The sequence below is a fragment of the Gorilla gorilla genome, chromosome 16 (assembly GCF_029281585.2).
Source record: "Gorilla gorilla gorilla isolate KB3781 chromosome 16, NHGRI_mGorGor1-v2.1_pri, whole genome shotgun sequence".
NCBI lineage: Eukaryota > Metazoa > Chordata > Mammalia > Primates > Hominidae > Gorilla > Gorilla gorilla.
Window position 1 is genome coordinate 81,357,619 of NC_073240.2, and position 21,687 is coordinate 81,379,305.

At 41.9% G+C, this 21,687-nt stretch overlaps 1 protein-coding gene across 3 annotated transcripts in view; it reads right to left on the minus strand.

Annotated features, from left to right (window-relative positions):
• Positions 1-6,604: 6,604 nt before the first annotated feature.
• BCL2A1 (BCL2 related protein A1) overlaps positions 6,605-21,687 on the minus strand; it is a 61,078-nt gene continuing 45,995 nt past the window's right edge. The window contains exons 1-3 of one of the 3 annotated variants that reach the window (XM_063698762.1): positions 20,228-20,795; positions 17,170-17,225; positions 6,605-6,887 (exon numbers count right to left, since the gene is read on the minus strand). In XM_063698762.1, the coding sequence (XP_063554832.1) occupies positions 6,872-6,887; positions 17,170-17,225; positions 20,228-20,647 (492 nt within the window). In that variant the 5' untranslated portion in view covers positions 20,648-20,795 and the 3' untranslated portion in view covers positions 6,605-6,871. Of the gene's footprint in view, positions 6,888-17,169; positions 17,226-20,227; positions 20,796-21,687 lie in introns of those variants that run through there. The other 2 variants (XM_004056635.5, XR_010131054.1) reach the window with 2 other exon arrangements.

The following is a 21,687-nucleotide window of genomic DNA, read 5'->3' on the forward strand; positions in this document are numbered from 1 at the left end:
CAGCTGTCTTGAAAATGCTGCCTCTAGTCATAAGGCAGATGAATCTACAAAAACCCAAACTGTAGAAAAACGATTTGGCGTTGCCCTGTCCTGGTGATGGGATCCTAATAGCATCTTCAAGCAGAAATAACCACACAGAGCTCCCAATTATAAATAAAGGATTTGTTGTATTTTCATGTCTGTGGGATGTTACCAAGCAACGTTTCCCTGTGAGCAACTTTGCACACTATGCAAAACGTGTCCAGATCCAAAATAGTGGCAAGCAGTTTAAGTTGGGGACAATACAACTGGGAGGACACATGTAAAAGTGTGGAAGGTGAAAAAGAGGGAGTATGGGGATGGCCACCTGGCCACCAAAGGTCCTCACCATCAGTGGGGAAACCAGTTTCACCCAGTTGGCCTTCATGCAGAGTTTCAGCCTGTGAAAGGGATGGGGAAGGAAGCATAGGGTCTGAGTGGCCCCATGGGATCAGGAGGAAGTGGTGTAGGAGGAGGACGCCCAGTGACTGAGACCCAGTGAGGATTGCTGGGAGGTCAGATGCCCCCAACTCTGTGACACTGGGCACGTTTCTTACTGGTTTTAAGCCTGTTTCTTCAACAGTAAAATACGGAAAATATCTACTTCAGAGGGTCATCATGAAGATTAAAAATTATGTATCTAAAGTTCTTCACAGATGGACAACAACCATTAAACAGCCATTACACTCTCCCATGCTGCATTAGTCTATTTTCTGTTGTTTATAACGAAATACCTGAAATGGGTAATTTGTAAAGGAAAGAAATGTATTTTTGTACTGCTATGGAAGTCAGGAAGTCCAAGGTTGAGGAGGTGCATCTGGTGAGGGCCTTCTTTTTTTTTTTTTTTTTTTTTTTTTGAGGCAGAGTCCCACTCTGTCACCCAGGCTGGGGTGCAGTGGCGCGATCTTGTCTCACTGCAACCTCCACCTCCTGGGTTCAAGCGATTGTCCTGCCTCAGCCTCCCGAGCAGCTGGGACTACAGGTGCACACCACCATGCCTGGCTAATTTTTGTATATATACATATTTTTTTAGAGAGACAGGGTTTCACCATATTGGCCAGGCTGGTCTTGAATTCCTGACCTCATGATCCACCCATCTCGGCCTCCCAAAGTGCTGAGATTACAGGAGTGAGCCACTGCGCCTGGCCCTGGTGAGGGCCTTCTTGCTGGTGGGGACTCTGTGGAATCCTAAGGCAGTGCAGGGTATCACATGGCAAGAGGGCTGAGCACGCTAGCTCAGGTCTCTCTTCCTCTCCTTATAAAGCCACCAGTTCCCCTCCCATGATAACCCATTAATCCATTAACCCATTAATTTATTAATCCATAAATGGATTAATTCATTGGTGAGGGCAGAGCCCTCATGATCGAATTAGCTCTTAAAGGCCCAGCCTCTCAACACTGTTGCATTGAGGATTAAGTTTGAACATGAGTTTTAGAGCAAACCACAGCACATGCTATTACTGAGAACATGATGTTCAGCCTCACCCCAGCCTCATTTGCTATGAAATGACATAATCAAAACCAATTAATGTTCATTCCCATTTGTTGTTGTAGTTTTTGTTGTTCTTGTTGTTGAGACAGAGTCTTACTCTATCGCCCAGGCTGGAGTGCAGTGGCACAATCTTGGTTCACTGCAATCTCTGTCTTCTGGGTTCAAGCAGTTCTCCTGCCTCAGCTCTCTGAGTAAATGGGATTACAGGTGCACACCACCACGCCCAGCTAATTTTTGTATTTTTAGTAGAGACGGGGTTTCACTATATTGGCCAGGCTTGTCTTGAACTCCAGACTTCAAGGGATCCACCTGCCTCAGCCTCCCAAAGTGCTGAGATTACAGGTGTGAGTCACCGTGCCTGGCCCCCATTTCTTTTTAAACAAAAATATTGTTGAACTCTTACCAAGTTCTGAACTGAGCTCTGAAATGAAATGGTAAACAAAAACAGCCATGGTTCCTGCCCGTACAGAACTTAGTATCTACTGGGGAAACAGATATATTGATTTAAAAATCACACAAATATAACCCTGTAATTGAGACAGTGACATTTTGTAAGACTATAATTGCAGAATTTAACCTAGTCAGGGAAGGCATCCAGAAGAAGTGAACTTTGAGCTGAAATCTGAAAGGCAAGTAAGCATTAACCAGATGCAGAGGCAGAAGGAACAGCACAGGCAAACATCTGTGGCAGAAGGTCCTGAAAACAGCCCAGCAAAGCTGCAGGAGAGACAGACTCCGGAGGAGGACACAACTGAAATGAAGTGGGACAATCACAGTAGAGACAAAACCACGTAGGGAGGGCCTGGTAGAGTGTCAGCAAGCCTCTAATTTACAATGACAAAATCCTTTTAAATGACAAGGCAAACAAAATAATGGTGCTTCAGGACTTTATTCATGGCATTAATAACTTTCCAGTTTAAATTAGTAGTTGGAGTGATTTTTATTTCTCTCATTTTGTATTGTTTACATTGCTTCTGATGAGTGTTTATCATTTTTCACAAAACACTTTTTTCTTTTCTTTTTTTTTTGAAACGGAATCTGGCTCTGACACCAGGCTGGAGTGCAGTGGCGCAGTCTTGGCTCACTGCAACCTCCGCCTCCCGGGTTCAAGCAATTCTCCTGCCTCAGCCTCCCTCGTAGCTGGGACTGCAGGTGCCAGCCACCACGACTGGCTAATTTCTGTATTTTTATTAGAGACAGGGTTTCACCATATTGGCCAGGATGGTCTCGATCTAACCTTGTGATCCGCCCGCCTCGGCCTCCCAAAGTGTTGAGATTACAGGCGTGAGCCACCGTGCCTGGCCAAAAACACTTTTTTCTAAGTCAACTTCATTGAGATATTATTTATCTACAATAAAATGCAACAGTTTTAAGTGTACATCTCTATGAGTTTTGACAAATATATACACCCATGTAACTACTACCACAATCAAGATGAAGAGTATTTCTATCACCCCAGGCAAAGTTCTTACTCAGTCAATACTCACATCCCAGCCCCAGGCAACAACTGACCTGCTTTCTGACACTACGTATTATCCTTTTTTGAGTTTCACATAAAGGAGATAATACACTATGTACTCTTGTGACTGGCTTTTTTCACTCGACATGTTTTTGAGATTTATCTATTCTGTTGCATGTACTAGTAGTTCATTCCTTTTTATTGTTGAGTGACATTCTGTCTCATGGATATTCCAAAGTGTGTTTATTCACTCCCCTGTTGATGAACATTTGGGTTCCAGTTTGGACTATTATGAATAAAGCTATAAATAATATAAGCATATGTTTTATTTCTTTGGGGTAAATATCTAGGAGAGGAATTTCTGGGTCCTACAATAAGTGTATGTTTAACTTTATAAGAAATTTCCAAGCTGTTTTCCAAAGTAGTAGTACAATTTTATATTATCATCAGTAGTGTGTAAGACTTCCAGTTGCTCATTTTCCCAAAAGCTTGTCATTGTCTATCTTTTTCATTTTAGCTGTTCTGGAGGATAAGTAGTGGTCTCTTGCTGTGGTTTTAAATGCATTTCTCTGATGACTAATGGTGCTGAACATGTTTTCCAGAACATCTTTTCCATGTCTACTGGCCATTTGTGTATCTGCTTTTGTGAAGTGTCTGTTCAAATTTTTTACCCATGCTTAGTATTAGGTTGATGATGATCTTGTTATTGAATTATAAGAGTATCACATATCACAAGTCCTTTATCAGATATTAGTGTGGTACAGATTGTCTCCCATTCTGTGGTTTGCCTTTTTGAGAGCTTTTTTTAATAGCTTTATTGAGGTATAATTCGAATACCTTCTGTTTGAGTTCTTAAAGTGTCTTTTTAAGAGTAAAAATTAAAAATTTTTAATTTTTTAATTTTTAAATTATCAATATTTTCTTTTCTGGCTCAAGCTTTGTGTGTTCTGCCTAAGAAATCTGCCTACACCAAGGTTGTAAAGATTTTCTCTTACATTTTCTTCTAGACGTTGTATAATTTTCACATAAATTTAAGCCTGTGATCTCTTTCCATTTAATTTTTCTGTGCCACATGAAGTAAGAGTTGAGGTTTATAAAAATCTTTTTTGTTTCTTTGTTTTTTGAGATGGGGTTTCGCTCTTGTCACCCAGCCTGGAGTGCAATGGTGCAATCTCAGCTCACTGCAACCTCCACCTCCTGGATTCAAGTGATTCTCCTGCCTCAGCCTCCCAAATAGCTGGGACTATAGGTGCACGCCACCACACCCGGCTAATTTTTGTATTTTTAGTAGAGATGAGGTTTCACCATGTTGGCCAGGCTGGTCTGGAACTCCTGACCTCAGGTGATCCACCCACCTCGGCCTCCCAAAGTGCTGGGATTACAGGCGTGAGCCACTGCGCCCGGCCATAAAAACCTTTTTTTAAAGTAAATTAATAAACAAAACACAGCAAGGTACAGTTTAAAAGACCAGGTCACAGACCAAATCAGAAATAGTCACTGATTTCCCAGTGTCACATTGCTAAAGAAATAACTGCAGTGTAAAAACCAGATTTTGTGGTTGCTCATGTGAATGTATTCCAGGTAATAGTGCCCATATATGTACTTCCTGTTAGAACCATCAGTGACTGTTCATTCCCACCACTCAGCTCTGATTAACACACAAAAATGAATGAACACGGCCGGGCGTGGTGGCTCACGCTTGTAATCCCAGCACTTTGGAAGGCCGAGCGGGGTGGATCATGAGGTCAGGAGATTGAGACCATTCTGGCTAACACGGTGAAACCCCGTCTCTACTAAAAAAAAAAAAAAAAAAAAAAATACAAAAAATTAGCCGGGAGTGGTGGTGGGCACCTGTAGTCCCAGCTACTCGGGAGGCTGAGGCAGGAGAATGGCATGAACCCAGGAGGCAGAGGTTGCAGTGAGCCGAGATCGCGCCACTGCACTCCAGCCTGGGCGACAGAGCAAGCAAGACTCCGTCTCAAAAATAAAAATAAAAAAAGAATGAACACTAAAAGCAGATGGGGGTGTGGGGGTGAGGCACTTGGAGGAAGAGAAGGAAAAAGGAAACTGTGAAGTCTTACCTGCTCCGAGTAGACAGGCGCCTCAGATGGCGTAGATGGTTGCCTCTCAGATGTGACTTCTTAAGTAAACCAAAGCTGCCTCTGCCAAAAACGCTTCCCTACTGACAGCACCTGTGTCCTAATCCCCACCGTTAAGAATCACACTTCCTGGCCAGGTGCGTTGTCTCACACCTGAAATCTTAGCACTTTGGGAGGCCGAGGCGATCAGATCACCTGAGGTCAGGAGTTTGAGACCAGCCTGGCCAACATGGTGAAACCCCGTCTCTACTAAAAATACAGAAATTAGCCGGGCGTGGTAGGGGACACCTGTAATCCCAGCTACTCTGGAGGCTGAGGCAGGAGAATCGCTTGAATCCGGGAGGCGGAGGTTGCAGTGAGCCAAGATCACACCATTGCACTCCAGCCTGGGCAACAAGAGCGAAACTCTATCTCAAAAAAAATAAATAAATAAAAGAGAGAATCACACCTCCTAGGTAAAGCATTAATTAACTAAAGTGCCCGGCGAGAATGTATATGGCCCGAGCTCTGGCTTCTTTATGCAATCTATCAACAGCTTCCAGGGAAAGGTAATTTTGCAAGCCCCAGGAGGAATGTTTCTAAGAGGAAGGCAAGAGGGCCTGGCCTGTAATCCCAGCACTTTGGGAGGCCGAGGCGGGCGGATCACGAGGTCAGGAGATTGAGACCATCCTGGCTAACACGGTGAAACCCCGTCTCTACTAAAAATACAAAAAAAAAAAAAAAAAAATTAGCCGGGCGTCATGGCGGGCGCCTGTAGTCCCAGCTACTAGGGAGGCTGTGGCAGGAGAATGACGTGAACCCGGGAGATGGAGTTTGCAGTGAGCCAAGATTGCACCACTGCACTCCAGCCTAGGCGACAGAGCGAGACTCCGTCTCAAAAACAAACAAAAAATTTTAAAAAATTAAAATTAGAATTAAAAAAAAAAGAGGAAGGGAAGGCCAGGAAGGTCTAGAACAAGGTATGGAATTCCCATATCGCAATCAGATTTGCTGACCTAAAAATTAGAACACAAGATCTAACAAACCACGTAATTCCTAATCTGTTCATTTTTACAAAACAAAAACAAAAAAAAACACATTTTTTTAAACACTAGGTCCACATTAAATTATTTACCTAATTTTCTTTGTTCAGAATATCCCCGAGTATCCTGCATATTGGGTTGCCATATCCATCAACCCCAAATGGCAAGCCAGAGAGAGAAGGCTGGGGAGGAGGCATCAGTGGAAACTCTAAGCAGCCAGGGGCACTGGAAACTGCAGAAAGCATGGGAAAGAAGGAAGGAAGGAGGGAAGAGGGAAGCCGACCTGAGTCTGCTTCTAGCCTGAGTCTGCTTCTCAGTCTAGTCTGCAGTCTAGCCTAGTGACACAGAGAAGGACTTTTGGGCAATGGGCACACCTGAAAGAGTCTACCGTGGGGCAGAAAAGACACCGCCTTCCTGGTCATCATCCCATAATTAATTGCCTGGCTCCTGTGTTGAGCTTTACCCTTTGGCTGAATTTCCAGCCAGACCCAAGAAATTAAGACAAAATGGCATATAGAGAAAAATACATACAATTTATTCATTACATGGGGACAAAATTTCCATAACTCTGGAAGGTCAAGTTACATCATCAAAGTTGTTTATTTAAAAGTAGAAGTATGTGTTGGCAATCGTTTCCATAACAGTCAGAAAAATTAGGCCGGTTTCACAATATGGAGTGTCCTTTCTGGTCAACAGTATTGCTTCAGGAGAGATAGCATTTCACAGATCTTTCCCGTAACTTCTAGAAAAGTCATCCAGCCAGATTTAGGTTCAAACTTCTTTACAAAGCCATTTTCCTATAAAAGAATAAATTTAACACTTTAAAAATCATTGGAGATTAAGTATGCTGGAATAAAAAGCAAAAATATTTTCATTTAAATAGTGCAAATAGTTAATCTTCTGCCCCTTCTACCCCTCTTAAGCAGCATCATCTAACAGAAATACAGTGTGACCTACATCTGTAATTTAAATTTTTTTGTAGCCATATTTTACAAAGTAAAAAAATAGATAAAACTAACTTTTAGGATACATTTAGAGTTATTTTTATTTTAATATGTAATCAGTATAAAATCATTAATGAGATATTCTTTTTTCATAACAAACCTTCGAAATCCAATGAGTATTTAGTACTTAACAGTACATCTTAATTCAGACTAGCCACATTTCACTACCATAGTGGACAGCAAGCACAGCTCTAGAGGATAGAAAGCCTTTTTTTTTTCTTGTTCTTGTTCAATTGTCCAACATTGATTTCAATGCACTTATATTTGTAATATGAATTATATTATACTGTAAACTGCATTGTATTGAAAATCATGAGAACTCACAGTAAATCCAAATTAAACTAATACCTTTGAAGCTATGAAAAGGTTGATAGTTTATTTTATAATCTACTCTCTTTGTGATCAGACATAGTTTTAAAAATATAGGATAACCCAATTAACTGGACATTTTATTTAGTTAATTTACAATCTGTAGTCAAATAATCCTCACCAAAAACTATCTCTGAGATCATCTAGCCTGAAGCCCTCCATTATTTTAACAAATGAGGAAATCGAGGCCCAGAAAAATAAGTTATCTAAGATTAGCCAACCCGTTGGTGCCTGGACTTGGATGAGAATGTGAACACCCTACTTCTTTCCACTCCATACATTTCCAAACAAGTGCCAAAAGAATTAGAAAATTGTTAAAATAATTTTTTCAAATGGTCATCTGGCAAACATTTACGTCTTCACCTTACAGGTTTCAGAACCTTGGGGTTTCAAATGCCTGCAAGTAGCTCAGAGCCCAGTGTAACTAATATTGAAATGTAAACCAAGCATAACTCTTTGATAGTTGGGAGAGACTTGAGAGCTCTGCGGTGCCTTGGAATCATTTTATGAGCATCACTGGCAAAGCAGATGAATACCACCAGCCAGGGGGATTTCATTTGAAAGATTGCCTAAGAAAGCCATTTTCTGCCTACGTGTTAAGTGTACATCGTGCTCTGAGACATGCTGTCATGCCTTGACAGAGGAAGGAAACTGCCCCTCTCTCTCCTTCCTCTTTCCCTCCTGCCAGTGCATACTCATAGTTTCCTATACACTCTCAAGAGGTATCCACTTCATTACTCCCCTTCCTAGAATTTTCATAAACCCCATGTTTCGCAAGTATAATGAGGCCCTCTGAAATTATTATTATTATTTTTTGAGATGGAGTCTTGCTCTATTGCCCAGGCTGGAGTGCAGTGGCGCAATCTCAGCTCACCGCAGCCTCTGCCTCCCGGGTTCAAGCAATTCTCCTGCCTCAGCCTCCTGACTAGCTGGGACTACAGAGGCACGCCACCATGCCTGGCTAATTTTTGTATTTTTAGTAGAGACGGGGTTTCACTATGTTGGCCAGGCTGGTCTTGAACTCCTGACCTCATGATCCACTCACCTCGGCCTCACAAAGTGCTGGGATTACAGGTGTCAGCCACCGCACCCAGCATGATTTTTATTATTATGACAACGATCATTGTTTATTATCATTGAGCAGTCATAATGTATCACCTTATATACATCAATGTCGAAAGAAAGGACAGTGAACAAAGAAAAAAATGATGAATTCAGCCAGAAAGAGATTAAAATTTATTTATTATTATTATTTTTTGAGTCGAAGTCTTGCTCTGCCACCCAGGCTGGAGTGCAATGGCGCGTTCTCAGCTGGCCGCAACCTCTGCCTCCTGTGTTCAAGTGATTCTTCTGCCTCTGCCTCAGCCTCCCAAGTAGCTAGGACTATACAGGCACATGCCACCACACCCGGCTAATTTTTGTATTTTTAGTAGAAACCGGGTTTCACCATGTTGGCCAGGATAGTCTCGATCTCTTGACCTCATGATCCACCCGCCTCGGCCTCCCAAAATGCTGGGGTTACAGGCATGAGCCACCGTGCCTGGCCTAAAATTTTTTTAAACTATGACAAATTAAAATTAAAAGAACAATAGACTAGGAAAATATTTACATATAGCATGAAAGAGTTCATTCAAATGTAACAGAAAATCCTCAGGCCCTTAATAGTTTAAAAGGGAAAGACCATTAAAGAGAGAAATATAAATTATTAACAAGTATATGGGAAAAACACTAATAGCAGTTAAAAATGTACTTTTAACACAGTCTTACTGTTTTTTAGACCTATTAAATTGGCTTTGTTATTTTATGCCTAGCAAACCTCAAAATTATTAATAGTACCACCCACATCGTTAAGTTTGTTGTGACATTGTTCCATTGATATAATACTTTTGGAAAGAAAATATGTTTTCCAATATGCTAGAGTATTGTAATTATACACACATCTTATGAACCAGTCATTCCAGTGTTAGAAATTTATCATGAGGCAGTCTTCTAAAATATTGGAGGGTAGGGGGCACCAGAAAAGCATACCCATGCTTCAGTATTGAAGCATTATATCTAAAAGGGGAAAACTCGAAAAAACCAAATTGTCTAACAATTGGGAATTGGTTAAGTAAATTATGATATAACAAATTAATGAAATATTCTGTAGACATTAGAAATTAATGCCTACTGTTAACATGAAATATGTGAGACAGTGTTGAAAATATCTACAATATGTCACAGGAAAAAACTCTTGTACACCCTAATTATAATTGCATACAATGTCTGCATGTGGATATGTTAGGGTGATGGGAGTGACTTTTCTTCCTTTCAAAAATGTTATTTTCAAATATATTTTCTTTAATGATGCTATTTGTATCTTAAAACCATTATATAAAAATAAATATACAAATAAGGATTCAATATCCTATCAGTAACGTAGTAGTAAATAAGAATAGTTCAGGCCTTATTATTTCTGGGAATGGTGATAGTTTGTTAAATTCAGCTACCTTGGTTACAAGAAAACCTAAAGCATAAAATAATATACAGTATCAATAGTCCAAAGAAAATCAAAATCTCAGAATTTTTAAAGATACAGGCAGCCGGGCGCAGTGACTCAAGCCTGTAATCCTAGCACTTTGGGAGGCTGAGATGGGAGGATTGCTTGAGCCCTGGAGGTCGAGGCTGCAGTGAGCCAAGATCGCGCCACTGCATTCCAGCCTGGGCGACAGCAAGACCCTGTTTCAAAAAAACAAACAAACAAACAAAATACACGCAAACACCATTATGTTACTCTCACTTCTCTAAACATTATTATTCATTTATTCATTCAGGAAATATTCATTGAGCATTGGCCACATGCCAGGTACCATTTAAAGCACTGGAAACACAGTGGTGAAGAAAGCATACAGGATCCCTGCCCTCACTAAGCTTATATTTTCACGGCAGACACAGACAATAAACAGATAAGCAAGTAAATATGCAATGGGATGTCCAGTCATGAAAACTATTATGAAGGCAATAAAGTTGGGTAGGAAGACAGAGAGTGGCAGTAGTACTTTCTCAGTCGGGGTGATCAAGGAAGACTTCTCTGAGGAGGCAACCTTGGAACAGAGGCCTGAGCAAAGGGAAGAAGTAAGCCAGGCAAACTTCTGGCGGAAAATTATTCCAGGCAGAGGGAGCAGCAAGTGTAAAGGCCTTGAGGGTGGAATGTGCTAAGCTTATCCAAGGAGGCTGGAGCTATGAGAGCATGGAGGGATTCATAGAAGATGAGATTTGAGAGGCGGTTAGAGGCTAGGTCATGTAGGGCTTTGAGGACCACAGTCAGGATTTTGTGCTTTTGTTCCCAGGGTAAAAGGGCAGCTTGGAGGGTTATGATTAGGCCAAGACATGATCTAATTCAAGTTTTTATTTTATTGTATTTTTTTGAGACAGAGTCTCACTCTGTTACCCAGGCTGGAGTGCAGTGGCACGATCTCGCCTCACTGCAACCTCCGCCTCCTGGGTTCAAGCAATTCTCCTGCCTCAGCCTCCCAAGTAGCTGGGATTACAGGCATGTGCCACCACGCCCAGCTAATTTTTTGTATTTTTAGTAGAGACGGGGTTTCACTGTGTTAGCCAGGATGGTCTCGATCTCCTGACCTCGTGATCCGCCCGCCTCGGCCTCCCAAAGTGCTGGGAATACAAGCGTGAGCCAATGCGCCCGGCCCCTCAAGTTTTAAAAATATCACTGTGGGGGCTATGTGGAAAACAAATTCTAGCAGATAAAGGATGGAACCATGGAGTCTGGCAGGAGGCTACTGACAGAGTCAAGTGAGAGAGGAAGGTGGCCTAGATGCACAGGATATTACAGCATTTCAAAGGGGCAGCCAGGGGGATTTGCTGATGGATGGATGTGGGCTATGAGAGACAGGAGTCCAGGCTGACTCCCAAGGTTAGAGAACTAGCACTTAAGTGTCATACATTTCTGCCTGACTTGAGGGTCTTTTATTTTTCACTAAATGATTTTAGAGTCTCAAGTAAAAATTCAAAAGAAATAATAAGAGCTATCTATGACAAACCCACAGCCAATATCATACTGAATGGGCAAAAACTGGAAGCATTCCCTTTGAAAACTGGCACAAGACAGGGATGCCTTCTCTCACCACTCCTATTCAACATAGTGTTGGAAGTTCTGGCCTGGGCAATTAGGCAGGGGAAGGAAATAAAGGGTATTCAATTAGGAAAAGAGGAAGTCTAATTGTCCCTGTTGGCAGATGACATGATTGTATATCTAGAAAACCCCATTGTCTCAGCCCAAAATCTCCTTAAGCTGATAAGCAACTTCAGCAAAGTCTCAGGATACAAAATCAATGTACAAAAATCACAAGCATTCTTATACACCAACAACAGACAAACAGAGAGCCAAATCATGAGTGAACTCCCATTCACAATTGCTTCAAAGAGAGTAAAATACCTAGGAATCCAACTTACAAGGGATGTGAAGGACCTCTTCAAGGAGAACTACAAACCACTGCTCAAGGAAATAAAAGAGGATACAAACAAATGGAAGAACATTCCATGCTCATGGGTAGGAATAATCAATATCATGAAAATGGCCATAGTGCCTAAGGTAATTTACAGATTCAATGCCATCCCCATCAAGCTACCAATGCCTTTCTTCACAGAATTGGAAAAAACTACTTTAAAGTTCATATGGAACCAAAAAAGAGCCTGCATCACCAAGTCAATCCTAAGCCAAAAGAACAAAGCTGGAGGCATCACACTACCTGACTTCAAACTATACTACAAGGCTACAGTAACCAAAACAGCATGGTACTGGTACCAAAACAGAGATATAGATCAATGGAATAGAACAGAGCCCTCTGAAATAACACCGCATATCTACAACTATCTGATCTTTGACAAACCTGAGAAAAACAAGCAATGGGGAAAGGATTCCCTATATAATAAATGGTGCTGGGAAAACTGGCTAGCCATATGGAGAAAGCTGAAACTGGATCCCTTCCTTACACCTTATACAAAAATCAATTCAAGATGGATTAAAGACTTAAACGTTAGACCTAAAACCATAAAAACCCTAGAAGAAAACCTAGGCAGTACCATTCAGGACATAGGCATGGGCAAGGACTTCATGTCTAAAACACCAAAAGCAATGGCAACAAAAGACAAAATTGACAAATGGGATCTAATTAAACTAAAGAGCTTCTGCACAGCAAAAGAAACTACCATCAGGGTGAACAGGCAACCTACAAAATGGGAGAAAATTTTTGCAACCTACTCATCTGACAAAGGGCTAATATCCAGAATCTACAATGAACTCAAATTTACAAGAAACAAACTGTCCCTCTCCCCCTCCCCTCCCCCTCCCCCTCCCGTCTCCCCACGGTCTCCCTCTGATGCCGAGCTGAAGCTGGACTGTACTGCTGCCATTTCGGCTCATTGCAACCTCCCTGCCTGATTCTCCTGCCTCAGCCTGCCAAGTGCCTGCCATTGCAGGCGGCGCCGCCACGCCTGACTAGTTTTCGTATTTTTTTGGTGGACACAGGGTTTCGCTGTGTTGGCTGGGCTGGTCTCCAGCTCCTAACCGCGAGTGATCTGCCAGCCTCGGCCTCCCGAGGTGCCGGGATTGCAGACGGAGTCTCGTTCACTCAGTGCTTGATGTTGCCCAGGCTGGAGTGCAGTGGCGTGATCTCAGCTCCCTACAACCTCCACCTCCCGGCCGCCTGCCTTGGCCTCCCAAAGTGCCGAGATTGCAGCCTCTGCCCAGCCGCCACCCCGTCTGAGAAGTGAGGAGCGTCTCTGCCTGGCCGCCCATTGTCTGGGATGTGAGGAGCCCCTCTGCCCGGCTGCCCAGTCTGGAAAGTGAGGAGCGCCTCTTCCCGGCCGCCATCCCATCTAGGAAGTGAGGAGCGTCTCTGCCCGGCCACCATCCCATCTAGGAAGTGAGGAGCGTCTCTGCCCGGCCGCCCATCATCTGAGATGTGGGGAGCGCCTCTGCCCCACCACCCGGTCTGGGATGTGAGGAGCGCCTCTGCCCGGCCGCGACCCCGTCTGGGAGGTGAGGTGCGTCTCTGCCCGGCTGCCCCGTCTGACAAGTGAGGAGCCCCTCCACCCGGCAGCCACCCTGTCTGGGAAGTGAGGAGCGTCTCCACCCGGCAGCCACCCCGTCCGGGAGGGAGGTGGGGGGCAGCCCCCGCCCGGCCAGCTGCCCCGCCCGGGAGGGAGGTGGGGGGTCAGCCCCCCGCCTGGCCAGCCGCCCCGTCCGGGAGGGAGGTGGGGGGTCAGCCCCCCGCCCGGCCAGCCGCCCCATCCGGGAGGGAGGTGGGGGGTCAGCCCCCGCCCAGCCAGCTGCCCCATCTGGGAGGTGGGGGGCGCCTCTGCCCGGCCACCCCTTCTGGGAAGTGAGGAGCCCCTCTGCCCGGCCACCACTCCGTCTGGGAGGTGTACCCAACAGCTCATTGAGAATGGGCCATGATGACAATGGCGGTTTTGTGGAATAGAAAAGGCGGAAAGGTGGGGAAAGGATAGAGAAATCAGATTGTTGCTGTGTCTGTGTAGAAAGAAGTAGACATGGGAGACTTCATTTTGTTCTGTACTAAGAAAAATTCTTCTGCCTTGGGATGCTGTTGATCTGTGACCTTACCCCCAAACCATGTGCTCTCTGAAACATGTGCTGCGTCCACTCAGGGTTGAATGGATTAAGGGCGGTGCAAGATGTGCTTTGTTGGACAGATGCTTGAAGGCAGCATGCTCATTGAGAGTCATCACCACTCCCTAATCTCAGGTACCCAGGGACACAAACACTGCGGAGGGCCGCAGGGTCCTCTGCCTGGGAAAACCAGGGACCTCTGTTCACTTGTTTGTCTGCTGACCTTCCCTCCACTGTTGTCCCGTGACCCTGCCAAGTCCCCCTCTGCGAGAAACACCCAAGAATGATCAATAAAAAAAATAAATAAATAAATAAATAAAAAGAAACAAACAAACAACCCCATTAAAAAGTGGGCAAAGGATATGAACAGACACTTCTCAAAAGAAGACATTTATGCAGCCAAAAAACACATGAAAAAATGCTCATCATCACTGGCCATCAGAGAAATGCAAATCAAAACCACAATGAGATGCCATCTCACACCAGTTAGAATGGCAATCGTTAAAAAGTCAGCAAACAACAGGTGCTGGAGAGGATGTGGAGAAATAGGAACACTTTTACACTGTTGATGGGACTGTAAACTAGTTCAACCATTGTGGAAGACAGTGTGGCGATTCCTCAGGGATCTAGAACTAGAAATACCATTTGACCCAGCCATCCCATTACTGGGTATATACCCAAAGGACTATAAATCATGCTGCTATAAAGACACATGCACACATATGTTTACTGCGGCACTATTCACAATAGCAAAGACTTGGAACCAACCCAAATGTCCAACAATGATAGACTGGATTAAGAAAATGTGGCACATATACACCATGGAATACTATGCAGCCATAAAAAATGATGAGTTCATGTCCTTTGTAGGGACATGGATGAAATTGGAAACCATCATTCTCAGTAAACTATCGCAAGAACAAAAAACCAAACACCGCATATTCTCACTCATAGGTGGGAATTGAACAATGAGATCACATGGACATAGGAAGGGGAACACCACACTCTGGGGACTGTTGTGGGGTGGGGGGAGGGGGGAGGGATAGCATTGGGAGATATACCTAATGCTAGATGACGAGTTAGTGGGTGCAGCGCACCAGCGTGGCACATGTATACATATATAACTAACCTGCACAATGTGCACATGTACCCTAAAACTTAAAGTATAATAATAAAAGAAAGAAAGAAAAAAAGAAATAGAAAATTTTGCCCCAAAACTTATTTAATCAAAGGATATATATGAACACTTGAGATAGTATCACCTTGCTGCTAGATCTTTATACCTTTTGGAAATGCCTTTGCCAAAGTGAACACTTAGTTAATCATCTATATATGTCTCTGTGTGCCCATTTATTTGGCCTCAAATTGACCGGACTATTATTTAGAGTAAGAGGATGACAAAGAAAAAAAAAAAAAGAAAAAAAACCTCTTGACCTAACTGTATGACCCAACCTTTAAAACGGTGGTTACTGGGAAAGCACCAACTCTGACTGTACATCCTACTTTCAGAAGGGCAAAGAATTACCTATCTAAACTTCCTGGAATTTCCCACATGACTCTCATAGTTGCACAGTATTTGACAGCTTGGAAAGCACTGTTTTACAAAAAGTGTTTTATAATCCTTTAGCTTTCCTTTAAAGGTAGGTAAGATTGTTTTCATTAAATATTATATATATAATAAATTATCATATGTCATATCATATTATTATATACATTATATAAGGAATCTGAGTCTCAGAGTACCCCAGTAACTTACCCAAGGTTATACCTCTAGTGAGTGAGAAAACCAGAGTTCAAATATTCAGTTTCAGTGTTGGTTCGTTGAATCATCCTATCAGCAAATATTGTTACCTTCTATGCTAGGCATGAGGTACACAGTGATGCATTAAGTAGACATGATTTCTCCCATGTGGAGCTGAGTGCCAAGTATTCTTTCTACTCCCCCACATATGCAGAGGAGAATGCTTCATTGAAGGGGGAGGAAGTAAGAAGATCCACCTGGTTCAAAAGGAAGGGTGATCCCAAGGGAAGAGACACGAGTTTCATCTCATGAACATTCTAATGGTTTTTAAGAACCATCCTTTGCTTATGAATGCTGGAGGCAGCCAAATGGCACTAGCTCTCCTGTCAGATCTTGTGAGAGCACATCCTCTCAGCACTTCCAATTAGGAGAGCGGACAGGAGGAAATCATGGTAAATGTGGAAGACGAGAAAAAGAGAGATGAGAAGCCACAAACAAAAGAAGGCAGGAAGGCAGGAAAGCAGGAAGGCAGGAAGGCAGGAAGGAAGGAAAGACAACTGATAAAAAGGAGAAAGAGATTATGAGTCCTATTACTGATAGACCAGTCTTGTTTCTTCCCATTAGGGGATCTGTTTTACATGGTAAACAAAAACTGTAAACTTGTATTGAGTACTCATTTTCAGGAATTGTTTCAAGTGCTTTGCATATATTAACTAATTTGATCCTTATACCAGTCCCAGGACATAGGTTGCAATATTTTCCAGTTTTTACAGATGAGGAAACAAGACTTAGGGAAGTTAAGCAACTTGTACAATTCACACAGGTAGTAAGCACTCGAGCCCAGAAATGAAGCCAGGTCTGTCTGATTCTGAGTTGGTGCTCTGAACATCTATGTTGTGCTCACATACTGCTTTTTTTTTTTTTTTTTTTTTTTTTTTTGAGATGGAGTCACTCTGTTGCCCAGGCTGGAGTGGCACAATCCCGGCTCACTGCAACCTCCGCCTCCCAGGTTCAAGTGATTCTCCTGCCTTAGCCTCCTAAGTAGCTGGGATTATAGGCATCCGCCACCAGGCCCTGCTAATTTTGTATTTTCAGTAGAGACAGGGCTTTACTATCTTAGCCAGGCTGCTCTTGAACTCCTGACCTCAGGTAATCCACCCACCTCAGCCTCCCAAAGCGCTGGGATTACAGGCATGAGCCACTGCACCCGGCACATACCGCATTCTTGATTCAAAGTTTTCATAAAGTCTCTGGGCAATTTTAACATTTAATTAAATTATAAATTGTATGTGCTCACGTCTTGATAAAGCTGTAAGTGCCTCCTCTACTCTTACCTCTTTTTGTGGGCCACTGACTCTACCAGCATAGGCGTGTGATTGTGCCATTTCCCCTGAAATGAATCATTCAAGAGTAAATTCATTCATTTAAGCAGATTTGTCAACATCACTATGAAAAGATAACAGTTTTCCATGCCAGTTTGCACTGGCTCAAAAAAGCACTGCCTATCGTTGACAGAATCAATGTCTCATCTGAGCTGGGAAAGCGGCATGGAGATCGCTTTGAAATGACATTTCCAAGAGTATTTATTTCATGTCTACAACTTGAACTATTCAGGTGTTTTTTTTTTTTTAAAAAAAGAGCTTGGAAACTTTAGAAAGGCTGAGTGTGTGCACGTGCAGGCAATGTGTGTATTTGTATCTACACTCGGGAGAGGTTCATCCGGCCACACTCATGTTTACATCTGTACCACCCTTGAAAGATGAGGGTACTACTAGAAATTCTCAGAGACAATTCCACACCTCTTGCTAACAGTGAGTTCCAGGAGCTCACAAAATTTATTGTGGAGAAGTTAAATTTTTAACTAACATTTATTCACTATCTGTGTGTTCCAAGTATTATGCTAAGCATTGGAAATACAATCCAAACCCAAATAGAGCCTGCAAACTAGTAGAGTATTTCTCTGCAGGCTCATCTGTGGTCCTCTGTGCCAGAGAACATTTGCCTTCACCTGAAATCTACACAGTGCAGCTGAATTTCCACCAGTCCTCAAGTATAGCCTCCCACAGCCAACCGGAAGAAAACATGACAAAACATTTCACATGATTCACCCAGCCTCAGTCAGGCTCAGTTAGAAAGAACTAAGTTCCAGGAAGAAGGTGATTGAGAAAGGGGAGTAGCTGCAGTAAGCTCTATCATGCAGGAAGGCCTTAAACAAAATGAAAAAGGCATCAAGTAAAAGATCAATAAATTTGATTGCAACAACTTTTAATCATTTATAATGACCAAAGACATCATTAGCGTTAATCAGCAAAATAAAAGATATCTGCCATATACATAAAAATAATTTGGGTGCATGGCTCACGCCTGTGATCCCATCACTTTGGGAGGCCAAAGGGGGAGGATCACCCGAGGTCAGGAGTTCGAGACCAGCCTGACTAACATGGTGAAACCCTGTCTCTACTAAAAATACAAAATTAGCTGGGTGTGGTGGCACACGCCTGTAATCCCAGCTACTTGGGAGGCTGAGGCAGGAGAATCGCTTGAAACCAGGAGGCAGAGGTTGCAGTGAGCTGAGATCACACCACTGCACTCCAGCTTGGGCAACAAGAATGAAAACTCTGTCTCAAAAAATTTAAACAATAATAAAAATAATAATTTGTATCCAGAATATTCAAAGAATTCCTACAAATCAATAAGAAAAAGACAAAATAAAAGGAAAATGGGCAAAGGGTGTAAACAGACAATTCCCTGCATTTACAAATGATCAGTTAATATATGAAAAGATGCTCAAAATGTAAAAAAAAATTAACCTTACTAGAAATCAAGAAAACGAGAATTGAAACAAGATAAACTCTATATTTTTAGCCCAACAAATTAAGAAAATTATGATGAATTGCAGCAACGTAATGTTAGTCAGCTGGGGTAGGAGAATCCCAGGGGCATACCCTAACAAGCTGCTGATGGGAGTGTAACTTGGTAGAGCCACTTTGGAGGGCAAGGACCTAACAAATTAAAAAATGTATGTACACCATGACCCAGCATCTACAACCCAACATCCACCCTAGAAAACTACACACACGCACAAGGGAAGATTTACGTAAAATGATATTCAATGAAGCATTGTGTGTGACAGCAAACTCGAAATAACCTAAACAGCTATCAGCTAGAAATGGCCAGATACTCTACAGCATTTACATATAACAGAATATACACAGCACTCTTAATAATACTATTTTAAATAACTCTGGGTAAAAAAATAAGTGGCAGCATTAGTACCATGTACTATTTTTACATATACACATGTAAAAATATGTATGCAAAATTTATATGTATACATAAAAAAATCTATGTGTATATGTAAAAAAGTATATGTTATATGGTATAACATATATGTTATGTAAAACATATACGTAACCATACATATACATTTTATATAAAACTTTTTTTACAAAAAATTTTTTACAAAGAAGTATTGTTTATTTTCTATGGATAGATTCAGCAGGCATGTTTTGCATGCAAAATAATTGATAACAGTGGTTACCTCTTGGGAGAGGTGAAGGCCGTTGGAGAGAGGATCAATGAACACTTAAGTGCTTTAAAAAAATAATTATTAAGTATATTGGAATATAAAGGAAACCATATACATCCAGCTGTGTCAGGCTTTTTACCAACGTGAGTTTCAACACAGGCCTCTACACAGTCTTGGCTTTTTTAGGCACTGATAATAAAGTAAATTTTTATTTGAAAATTCTTGAATAAAATTCTTGCTGGTCATACAGTATATCATGTTTTAATCAACAAACTTTAACAGCCCGGAATTTATTATTAGTAATAATTTGTTATATATTATATGTAATGTAATTTGCTATATATTAATATATGTTACTATTTGTTATGTATTAGTAAACTGAAAAACACCAATTTGTAAGCGATGAACTTACAAAAATTTACACCTGTCTTTTGCAACCCATAAATACCTAAAAATAACAGCATCTAATGGCAACTTTCTGTACTGATTGTAGAAATTTCTGTACTGTCTGTAGTGTCATGACAACCCTAGCAAAAGCTAAGTACTAGATTAGAGTGTGTGCACAGCTGATTGTGAAGCTGCATGAGAGAGGTGCTTTATTAATCCCCAAACCTCACTACTGTAACTTATACTGTTAGGAATAAAAACTGGAAACATAAGTGCTTTCCAACTATAAAGTTCAAGTTCAAGGATTCATTGGAAATAAGCCAGAAAGTATATTTTTATTTTAAAAATTAAAACAAACCACCCAAGGAAAATAGTATTCTTAGGTAAAGTGTTTTGTTGTTGTTTTAACTAGCAAGGAAATTCTCAATTTCTATTTCACAGGAAAGAACAATGAAGAATTTTTCCATCACACATACCCAGCCTCCGTTTTGCCTTATCCATTCTCCTGTGTTATTCATTATGAACTCCGCAACAAAATATGAAATCTCCTTATAAGTATCCACATCTGGGGCAATTTGCTGTCGTAGAAGTTTCTTGATGAGAATACCTTCAAATGCAAATATGGTTACAATTCTTCCCCAGTTAATGATGCCGTCTTCAAACTCCTTTTCCATCACTTGGTTGAACAGTGTTCTGGCAGTGTCTATGGACACAACATTAACATTGTCCAAGCATGACTTCAGATTCTTTTCCACTTCTTTTTGGACTGAGAACGCAACCTTTTGTAGCACTCTGGACGTTTTGCTTGGACCTGATCCAGGTTGTGGTATCTGTAGGACGTACTGCAGATAGTCCTGAGCTAGCCTGTAAATATATCCAAATTCACAGTCTGTCATCTTCTGCCTGGTGGAGAGCAAAGTCTTGAGCTGGCTCACCTTGAAGCTGTTGAGGCAATGTGCTGAGAATGCTCACTGAGCTTGGCTGAGTTATGACACATGATGATACATGGAGGCTGGTAGAATTTCTGTTTGCATCACTTTATAATATCCTTCCTCCTAGTCACTTTCGTGCGTAGGCTGTGTTTCATGTCATGTATGAAAGAGAAAGTTTAAAATGTGAAAGAGGAAAATGTTTCAGAGAAGCCACTTCCTCATCCTGTGATTAATTCAGCTTTGCAAGTCTTAAATGCAGGATGTGGAGAAATTAGAATCCTTGTAGATTGCTGGTGGGAATGTGAAATGGTACAACCCCTGTGAAAATGTTGGCAGTTTCTCAAAAAGTTTAATACAGAATTGTCAAAAGACCCAGGAATTCCATTCATAGGTATACACCCAACAGATACTCAAATACTTACATACGAATGTACATGGCAGCACTATTCACAATAGCCAAGAGGTGGACACAATTCAAATGTTCATGAACAGACGAAAGGATAAATTATGGAACATTATTCATCCCAAAAAAGGAATGAAGAACTGATGCATGCTTCAACAGGAATGAACCTCAAAAACATTAGGCTAATAGAAAGAAGCCAAACAGAAAAGGTCATACATTATGTGATTCTATTTCTATGAAATATCCAGATAGTTAAATCCATAGGATAGAAAGCAAATTGGTGGTTACCAGGGCTGAGGAGAGGAAGGAGTAACTGCTTAATGGGTAGAAGGTTTTCTTTTGTGTGATGAAAATGTTTTACAAGGCCAGCCGCCTTGGCTCACGCCTGTAATCGTAGCACTTTGGGAGGACAAGGCGGGCGGATTGCCTGAGCTCAGGAGTTTGAGACCAGCCTGGGCAACATGGTAAATCCCCGTCTGTACTAAAATACAAAAAATTAGCCAGGTGGGTGGCATGTGCCTGTAATCCCAGCTACTTAGGAGGCTGAGGCAGGAGAATTGCTTGAACCCGGGAGACAGAAGTTGCAGTGAGCCAAGATCAC